Source organism: Gadus chalcogrammus, chromosome 8 (genome assembly GCF_026213295.1).
Source record: "Gadus chalcogrammus isolate NIFS_2021 chromosome 8, NIFS_Gcha_1.0, whole genome shotgun sequence".
NCBI lineage: Eukaryota > Metazoa > Chordata > Actinopteri > Gadiformes > Gadidae > Gadus > Gadus chalcogrammus.
The window spans coordinates 26,064,206-26,074,205 of NC_079419.1; the positions used below are offsets into that span (position 1 = coordinate 26,064,206).

Genomic DNA, 10,000 nt, shown 5'->3' on the forward strand with positions numbered 1-10,000 from the left:
GAAATATGTAGAAAATATTCTAGTTTGAGGTGTTTCAAGATGGCTGTGGTGTTGGGCGGCAGCATCACTGTTGCTGTAGGAGATGGCCTGGCTCCATGGACAGGGTTCACATGACATCATCGCATGACTTCAACAGAGCCTGCTGTCACTCTACATGGCCACGTCCTGTGAGTGTTTCTAAGTAGTGTTTGTGTAGTAGCACCCGGTACTCTGCGGTCACTGTTCAGCGCCTCCTACCTGCACACGGTGCCGCGGCGGATCCGTCTGGCTCACAGGCCACGCCCCCCGTTGTCTCTTCATACACCTCGTTAGTCTCCTCCCCATTAGGGCCCTTGGCTCGCCCAGGGGCCCTAGGGCCGGTCTGAGGGACGGGGAGACCAGGAAAGGTACGGTAAGCTACTTTAAGGTATGGCATGGTAAGGTAGTGTAGGGCATGGTATGGTGAGGTGGGGTTAGGTACACTAAGGAGGTGTAAGGTATGGTGAGGTGGGGTTAGGTACAGTAAGGAGTCGTAAGGTATGGTGTGGTGGGGTTAGGTACAGTAAGGTGGTGTAAGGCATGGTATGGTGAGTTATGGTTTGGTATGGTGAGGTGGGGTGGTGTAGTATTATAGTGTGTATTAAGTACTGTAGCAGTAAAGTCTGTATTTAGTACTGTGGTATTATAGTGTGTATTTATTACAGTAGCAGTAGTGTGTATTAAGTAACATAAGTGTTATTAATATTATTGTAAAATGTTGTTGTATAGTTTGTGTAAGAAATCTAGTTGTGTGCATTTAGTACTGTAGTTGTATAGCGTGTATTTAGTATTGTAGTTGTATCATGTGTATTTAGTACTGTAGTAGTGTAGTGTGTATTTAGTACTGTAGTTGTATAGTTTGTATTGTGGCAGACGCCAGGGAGGGGTGGTGATTGAGGGGAGGTATGTGGCAGCATGCTGGCTCCACCCCCAAGCTTTACAGGGACTGCCTCCCTTAACGATGCAAGCCTGAGGTGCATTAGGCAGGAGTGCTTGGGGATAAAAGGGAGCATGCAACCACATGGAGGGAAGCCTACTAAAGAGGGCCTCTGCGTGAGCCCCTGTGAACTGTGTGTGGCCAAAGAGTGCAGGAAACCTGAACATTGACAGATTATTTGTGTACCGACTGCTTTGCATGAGAACCCTCCCGGTGACGACCCCTGGACTCTGGATTATGGACTCTGGATTACCCTTTTCCCCACCCTGGTGACAATTATTCGTCTATTTTGAATAAATCACCTTATTGAACTGCTCTCTGTGTTGTGTGTATCATTTGACTTGGTGGCGTGGAAACCCCACACCCACTGGCCCGCTACAGTATTTAGTACTGTAGTAGTGTAGTGTGTATTTAGTACTGTAGTTGTATAGCATGTATTCAGTACCGTAGTTGTATAGTGTGTATTTTATACTGTAGTTGTATAGTGTGTATTTAGTTCTGTAGTTGTATAGTGTGGATTTAGTACCACGGTAGTGTAGCATGAATAAAGCAATGTAGTAGTATGTTTACCTGGCTTAGTTGAGACCCCTGATGGAAGAGGCTGCCATTGGGCCCCTGGAGGCCCCCCAGCTCCACAGAGAGCCCCCCTGCTGAGGATTCTGTGCCGGTGTAGAGAGGGGGTGGAGCTACAGGGGAGATGGCGTGGAGCAGGATGGTGTATTCATAGGTGATGTATGGGACACGACCATTCTGGTTCCACAACTGGAGCAGGACACAAGGTTGTTTAATCTGAGAGGTTAAAATGTTCTAATCTGAGAAATTCCAATGTTCTAATCTGAGAGGTTTCAATGTTATAATCTAAGAGGTTTCAATGTTTTAATCCAAGATGTTTCAATGTTCTAATCTGAGAGGTGTCAATGTTCTAATCTGAGAGATGTCATTGTTCTAATGTGAGCGGTATCAATGTTCTAATCTGAGCGGTTTTAAGGTTAGAATCTAGGAGGTTGTAATCTGCAAAGTTTCAATGTTTTATTAATATTGGGCACCAGTATGTTGATGGGCTGGTCGACGGGGCCCTTGGCAACGATGTACTCGATCCCGGTCTCAAAGACATCAGTGGGCCGGCGGTACTTGAAGATGGTGCCGGCAGCGTGAAAGTTCTGGGGGCTGTCGACGCGGTAACCCCCGTTGAAGAAGAAGTTGCCTGCCTGGTCGGTCACCGCTGTGGAAGAGGGCAGAGGTTATCCTGATCTACCTTACTTTACTTATCTAGTCATTTATCAGACACTATTATCTTTCACTTTTTTTGATTTATTGGCTGTAGGCAGAGTGTGTCAATTTGAGATTGAACCGAGAGCTTTATAGTTGTAAGACATACACCTTAGCCACTACCCAGTGGCGATTTGAGAGTCTGTTGGCGCCCTAGGCTAAAATTCCTAGGGGGCCCGTCCGACCAACGTTCATCACCATTATGTTCTAAATAATTGACCAAACCAGTATTCAGGCTAGTGTTCATCCATGCACAAAGCATTTATTTTGCAAATGCTGTTTTACATGCCATGGCTAGTGCAAATGCTGCTATGTACTCACATCAAAAGACGTTGAATATTGCACTCCACTGAAAAAGAGTCAGTGTTCACATTCATTTGTGAGCACAATGTTAATACAAATATAGAACAATAAAACTAAAAAAATAGATGGATAGAGATTTTATTGTCATTGCACGTGTCACAAGTACAGAGCAACGAAATTACCAGTTACATCCCGTCCAAGAAACATAAAAAGACAGTGTGGGGAGACAGGATGAAAGACTGTCTTATTATTAGATAAGAAAATAAGAGGGAAAACGAGGGGAAAAAAGGTAATTCCCAAACTAGGCTCCCCTACAGTGTAGGGGATTAGGAAAAAAAACACCTCAGGACATAAGCAATACATGTGGGAGGGGGGAAGTTACTGTACTGTAACGAAGGATGGAGAGGGGGAGGGAATCCAGAAGGCATTGAGTCCGGGGTGGGGGGGGGGGGGGGGGGTGGGTGGGTGTGTGTGTGTGTGTGTGTGTGTGTGTGTGTGTGTGTGTGTGTGTGTGTGTGTGTGTGTGTGTGTGTGTGTGTGTGTGTGTGTGTGTGTGTGTGTGTCCAAGAACTCCAGATATAAACATGGTATAAAATGCACACCTAACAGAGGTGTGAGGTATCTTGGAATTAATTATCTTAAATTAGTTACAGCAATTGATTGCTTTTTAATAGTTTTATTAGGTAATTAAGCCCACAATACAATTCCAGTGCTCATCAAAACCCTTATAGCTGGTTCAGACTACACGATTCTCAGACATTCCTCCACGATTTAACATGTCACACTATACGATCTCAGAGCTAGGAAATCGGGCCTTGTCTCGTCGTAAGACTGGCCACACTCTTTCAAGGGATTCAAGGGTGCGATGCTCTCTACTTTGTATCATTCACGTTTGCAAGATATTTAGAAAATCTAAGATTTAGAACTAACATAAATGCTTTTTACATTTTTGTCATAAAGGTTCCAGTAGTTTTTATAGCTGCTCAATGCGCCAATTCCTCACAGTAGTTCCGTTGCGCGTGACATGAACTATACAAAGTAGACGAAGCAACAACGTAGCCTATCAACAAAGCGTCAACAATGGATCCCGAGTACCTATACACTAGGCATTATGCTGGCGGTCCTCTGCACAGAGACGGAAAGGAAGAAAAAGAAGAAAAGATTGTGGACTCGATCTTGGGTTGAAAATGCAGGGACGTTGCTGCCACATTTCCACCAAAGTTGTCACCATTATATTGCTCCATTTTCTATCGTTTTCTTTATTAGCATTCTTCTTGTTATTGATCGCATTCATTTTTGCAATAGTTACTCCTACTCAGCGTAGTGCAGTGAAGTCAGTTGGTAAACACTGCGCGTGAGCTCCAGCTGTTCGCGGGCTTCCCTCACGCAACTGGGGGCGTGGTTCCCTCATGTAAACAATAGATACGTCATGCGATTCCCCAAAAAATTCTGACATGCCAAACTTTTCGTTGTGGGGTTTTCGAACGTTGCAGACGAAAGCATCGCAGATCGCAAGCATGTCACATTACAAGACCTCGTCTCGTCGCCGACCTGTAAAAATCGTGTACGATTCGCAAATTTGTCTGCGACGAAAGAAACGGGGCAAAATCGGGCTGAAATTGTGTAGTCTGAACCAGCCAAAGGTGCTACATGTGATTTTTCTGAACATTAATACAACAGCAAACAAACTACAATTGCGGTTTACTGGCCTTTGCTAGGGCAACTGATTGCCCTAGCTCAGGGGTGCCCACACCGGCATAAATTTTCACAAGCTGCGCCTCTGCCACTACCCTATCATGCACACAACAAACTATCTATCTATAAAACTATCTATCTATAAATACATGCACGTGACATATACATGTCACGTGCATGTATATCTATCAAACCATATGTGAGTGTCTGTGTGTGTGTGTGTGTGTGTGTGTGTGTGTGTGTGTGTGTGTGTGTGTGTGTGTGTGTGTGTGTGTGTGTGTCTGTGTGTGTCTGTGTGTGTGTGTGTGTGTGTGTGTGTGTGTGTGTGTGTGTCTTTGTCTGTGCATGCGTGCATGTGTGCGTGTGTGTACCTAAAACATCAGCAGACTTCTTCCTCTCGATGATCTGGATATTCCATGATCCTTCAGGGATCTGGGTAATGAATGAGTAACCTTGATGACACAGAAAAAGTTGGTTAGTTGGTGGTTGGCCTCTATTTGGTCTACAGGTGGTCTGTGGTTGGTTCATGGTTGGTCTGTGGTTGGTTTATGGTTGGTCTGTGGTTGGTCTTTGATTGGTCATCTGTTGGTCTGTGGTTGGTTTATGGATGGTCTGTGGTTGGTCTACGGTTGGTCTACGATTTGTCTGTCGTTGGTCTTTGATTGGTCTAGGGATGGTCTGTGGTTAGTCTAGGGATGGTCTGTGATTGGTCTAGGGATGGTCTGGGGGGGTCTAGGGATGGTCTGTGGTTGGTCTAGGGATGGTCTTTGGTTGGTCTGTGGTTGGTCTAGGGATGGTCTGTGGTTGGTCTAGGCATGGTCTGTGGTTGGTATAGAGTTGGTCTACGGTTTGTCTGTGGTTGGTCTTTGGTTGGTCTATGGTTAGTGTGTGGCTGGTCTAGGGATGGTCTGTGGTTGGTCTAGGGATGGTCTGTGGTTGGTTTACAGTTTGTAACCCTGCGTTCACACCAAAAGATGCATTTGCTGCTCGAACGCGTTGACGCCGAAGTTTTGCGGCGCAGCAAATCAAGTTTTGCGGCGCAGCAAAAGTTTTGCAGCGCAGCAAAGCTTTTGCGGCGCAGCAAAGGTTTTGACGCGCAGCAAAAGTTTTTTTGCTGCGCCGCAGTTTTGCAGCGCGGGAAGTTTCGCGGCACGGCAAGTTTTGCCCACGTTGCTTCTGAATTTATTCACAACCATGGCCGACATTACGAGCATTGCATGTCTTTACCTGTTGTGGAAGAGGGAGAGACGTCGGAATGCCCGTCGTTTATGGGTTCATGAGACCATTCAGAGCCTGGAAGGCTGGTGCTGCCTGGCACCCAACTGGGTTTTGTTTGGGGTTGTTTTCTAGCCCTTTAGCATACTCATAGTTTAGTTTAACTGTAAACACAACTACACTACAGAATGCTGATTTGTGGGTTTTTTCGAGTTACTAAATAAATGTAACGGTAGTGAACTCTAGGTCACTCCAAGGGAGTAACACTGATTGGCTGTTACGGCATGTCACTCAGTGGCAACGCTGTTGAACGCTGATTGGCTGTCATCACGCGTTTGCTGCCGAAAAGTTGAAATATTTCAACTCGAGCAGCATTTGACGCGCCGCAAAATACGTGAACGCGCCCGCCGCGCGTGCCCGGCAGCGGGCACGGGCATGCCGTGCTGCAAATCAGATTTTGATGCGCCGCAAATCAAATTTTGCTGCCGGTTTTCTCGGCAGCAAATGCTGCGGCAGCAAAGCAGCAACGCGTCTCTACATTCACTTTGAATGGGATCGTGCCGCGCGTCAACTTTTTGCATCTTTTGGTGTGAACGCAGGGTAAGTGGCTGTTCAATGTTGTTGGACTGCAGACTTCAAACATTAACATTTATTTCTACGTACCCAGGGTGGTTGTACCGCGGCGGAAATTTCCAGTGATTCTGGAGCAGCTGCTGCCGTCCCCCTGACACACACCACACTTATCCAGGACGTTCGGTGAGAACAGCACGCCATCGCACCCAATTGGCTGAGCCGCCGGCCCAACCAGGAAGTAGTATCGATCGGACGTGTTAACACAAAGATTTTGTGTACATATGAAGTGTGCAAATAAATTAGGCTTTTTATTCTGCATTTTAGGACGTTTACTCAACAATGTTTTCATCCATGATCATATCCTTGAAAAAAACTACTACTACACAGTACAGTGAACCTTATTCTTCTAACTTTACAAGTTGACTGTACTGTGAGTACAATCTAACACACGGGTCTAACCTCACACTTCCCATCCACGCAGACGCCGCGGTAGCTGCTGTACTTGCAGGAGGTTCCGTCGCGTGCTTCCACCATCAGCTGCCTCTGGCTGTCAACCGTGGTGCAATGCAGATCACACGGGTTACTTGAGATGTGGACATAGTCATCTGCAGAGAAACCCATCTGTTAGCAAAGGACCAAGGTATCACTAACACCGCCATCCTCTGTTGGCAAGACACTAACACTACAAACGTCCTCATAGTTAGCAAGGGTATAGCCCTTCGGCTGAAGGGCTGTAGCACTATTGTCCTCTGAGGGCAAGGGGCCAGCACTGTGACGTGAGAGAGCAGTTGACAAGAGGATAAAACTACTGCTGTAGTCTTCTGTTGACAAGAGGCTACAACTACCTATGTAGTCTTCTATTGACAAGAGGCTAAAACTAATGCTGTAGTCTTCTGTTGACAAGAGGCTAAAACTACCTCTCTAGTCTTCTGTTGACAAGAGGCTAAAACTACAGCTGTAGTCTTCTGTTGACAAGAGGTTAAAGCTACCGCAGAGTTACGTATGTAACTCCGGTTCTATGAATCCTGGATGACCGCCAGAGGCGGTGCATTAAGCACTGGATTTATCCATCTCGCGCATGCGCAGTTCGAGTACCTATACCAACAAGGTCACATGTGACCCTCGTGACACCGGATTGGCTATATAGCCCGGTGTCGACAGAGGATCTGTTCCCAGAATCTTCTCGCAAACCACGAGACTTCTGAGTGACCTGTAACTCTGGCGGTCATCCAGGATTCATAGAACCGGAGTTACATACGTAACTCTGCGTTCTATTTCATCCTTACTGACCGCCAGAGGCGGTGCATTAAGCACTGGATGGCCAATACCAACAACGTCACGAAGAATCAAGCGCTCACCTACTGACCAGAGACAGCAGAGCTTGGCATCAGGGCCACGCCCATTGGATGGGGAGTGGCAACGTTGACCCGGTAGAACCTGGAGAATGTGCTAGGCGACGCCCATGACGCCGCGGCACAGATGGTCCCCAGGGGCACCCCTCTCAGGGCAGCCCATGATGTTGAGACGCTCCTGGTTGAGTGACACCTCACCCTGGATGGCGGGGGGCGGCCACTGGCCCCGTAGGCGTGCGTTATGGTCTCCACAATCCAGTGGGACAGCCTCTGCTTGGTTAAAGCACGACCCCTATTTGGGGCCACCATGGCAAAACAAAAAGCTGCTCCGACTGGCGAATACTGGCGGTAGCAGAAATATAAGCCCTAAGGGCCCGCACCGGGCACAGCAGCTCGGACCCACCCTCCCCAGAAGGGGGGTCAAAGCGTGCTAACTGGATGGGCTGGTTAAGGTGATTGCGTGGCAGCACCTTTGGCAGGAATGCAACATTCGGCCATAGAGTGACACCCGAGCCATCAGAGTTCCACCTCAGGCACTTACTGATAGGGCATGCAACTCCCCGACCCGCTTGACAGAGGTTATGGGGAGTAAAAAGGCAGCCTTCATGGACAGCCACTTCAACCCCCCTTGACCCAAAGGCTCGAAGGGAGGCGATGACAAGGCTTCCAGCACCAGCGGCAGGTCCCATGCTGGAGACCTCATGGCTGTAGGGGGACGCAGCCTCAAAGCCCCTTTAAGAAAGAGGGACACTAATCTGTGGCACCCTACTGTGGCGCTGTCAACCCTATCATGTAGGGAGGAGATGGCAGCGACATAGACCCTCAAGGTAGAGTGCGACCGGCCACTATCCAGGAGGGACTGCAGAAATGCCAGCACCGTGGTCACAGCGCAATGCACTGGATCCACGGCCCTAGCCGCACACCAGTTGGAGAACAGCTTCCACCTGTTTGCGTACTGCAACCTGGTCGACGGTGCCCTGGCACTCATAACAGCACCCCTGACAGCCGCAGTGCACTCCCTCAGCAGTGGGTCGGGCCCTGCAGTGGCCAAGCCCAGAGCTGTAGGCGAGAGGGGTCGGGATGCCAGATCTGACCCCCCAGCTGGGACAGGAGATCCCTCCTGTCGGGGAGGCGCCATGGCGAGCTGCAGCAGAGCATGAGCAGCAGTGGATACCAGAGCCTCCCCGGCCAAAAGCGGGCCACCAGAAGGAGCCGGTGGCCCTCCAAAAGGACCCTCTGGAGTATCGGCAGAACCAGAGGCAATGGTGGATATGCATAAAGAGGCCTGTCCGGCCAATCGTGCGCCAGCGTGTCCTGCCCTAAAGGGCTGGACGCTTCTGCCCAGGAGAACCAGAGGGGGCAATGCGCCGACTCCTCCGAGGGAAAGAGGTCCACCTCTGCCCTGCCGAAGAGGCCCCACATTGACTCCACCACCTCGGGGTGAAGCCGCCATTCCCCCGGTGGAGGCTTCCGTCTGGAGAGGAAGTCTGCCGCCCGATTCTGGGCCCCCGGCAAATAGACTGCCCGTAGGCTGGCCAGACGGGGAGAAGCCCAAGTCCACAGGCTCTGGGATACCCGGAGAAGCCGTGCCGACCTGGTGCCCCGCTGGTGGTTCACCTGGGAAACCGTGGCCATGTTGTCCGACCGGACCAGGACATGCCGGCCCGTCAAATGGGGCAGAAAGCTGGCTAGTGCCAGCTGCACAGCCCGGAGTTCCAGCACATTGATATGTTGTGCCACGTCCCGGCCAGACCACCGTCCCTGCGCAGTCCTGCCCTGCCACACTGCGCCCTATCCCGAGAGGCAGGCGTCCAGGCGTCCAGATACGCTCTCTTTCTCCATGGAGCCAGAGAGACAAGACACTGCAGGGTCACCTTGACCCTCCTCTGCCTGTGCCACTTGGCATCTAGGTGCAGGCTGTTATAGGTGCAGGCTGCCACATTTGGAGTGGGCGCAGGGACAGTAAGCCCAGAGGCACCACAGCTGAAGCAGCTGCCAGCTTGCCCAAAAGCTGAAGGAACTGAATAAAAAGCAGGCTCCTGCCGGCTCTGAAGAGGGGAAGGAGGCGGAGGATGTCGTTCACCCGTCGAGGTGAAAGGTAGGCCTTCATGGCGACAGAGTCCAGGACCAACCCCAAATAGGTAACCCATTGGGAAGGGTCCAGGCAACTCTTTCATTGGTTCACCGTCAAGCCCAGCCGGGCGACGTGCAACAGCAGGCGGGCCGTGTCCTGGGCCACCTGGGACCTGGAGGGCGCACAAACCAGCCAGTCCTCCAGATACGGCAGGACCTTCATGCCCTGCGTCAGCAGGGGTGCGAGGGCTGCCGCCACAACCCTGGTGAAAACCCTCGGGGAGAGGAAAAGCCCGAAGGGAAGTACCCTGAATTGGTAATGCCTGCCCCGATAGGCAAACCTCAGGAACCGCCTATGGTGTGGCGCAACCGGCACATGAAAATAGGCGTCCTTCAGGTCTATGGTCGTAAACCACTCCCCCCTGGCAACTACCCTCAGGGTGTCCGCCGAGGTGAGCATGTGGAATGGAACATTTTTTAAAAACGTGTTCAGGCCCCTTAGGTCTAGAATGGGCCTGATTCCGCCGTCTTTCTTGGTTACCAGAAAGTACGCAGAGTAGAACCC

General features: G+C 50.1%; 1 protein-coding gene across 1 annotated transcript in view; it reads right to left on the reverse strand.

Annotated features, from left to right (window-relative positions):
• The window catches only part of adamtsl2 (ADAMTS-like 2), a 60,709-nt gene that overhangs the window by 35,394 nt on the left and 15,315 nt on the right, over positions 1–10,000 (reverse strand). Inside the window, exons 6-11 of the mRNA XM_056596453.1 lie at positions 6,470–6,615; positions 6,101–6,224; positions 4,594–4,674; positions 2,002–2,177; positions 1,526–1,717; positions 238–361 (exon numbers count right to left, since the gene is read on the reverse strand). Of these exons, the coding sequence (XP_056452428.1) occupies positions 238–361; positions 1,526–1,717; positions 2,002–2,177; positions 4,594–4,674; positions 6,101–6,224; positions 6,470–6,615 (843 nt within the window). The remainder of the gene's footprint in view (positions 1–237; positions 362–1,525; positions 1,718–2,001; positions 2,178–4,593; positions 4,675–6,100; positions 6,225–6,469; positions 6,616–10,000) is intronic.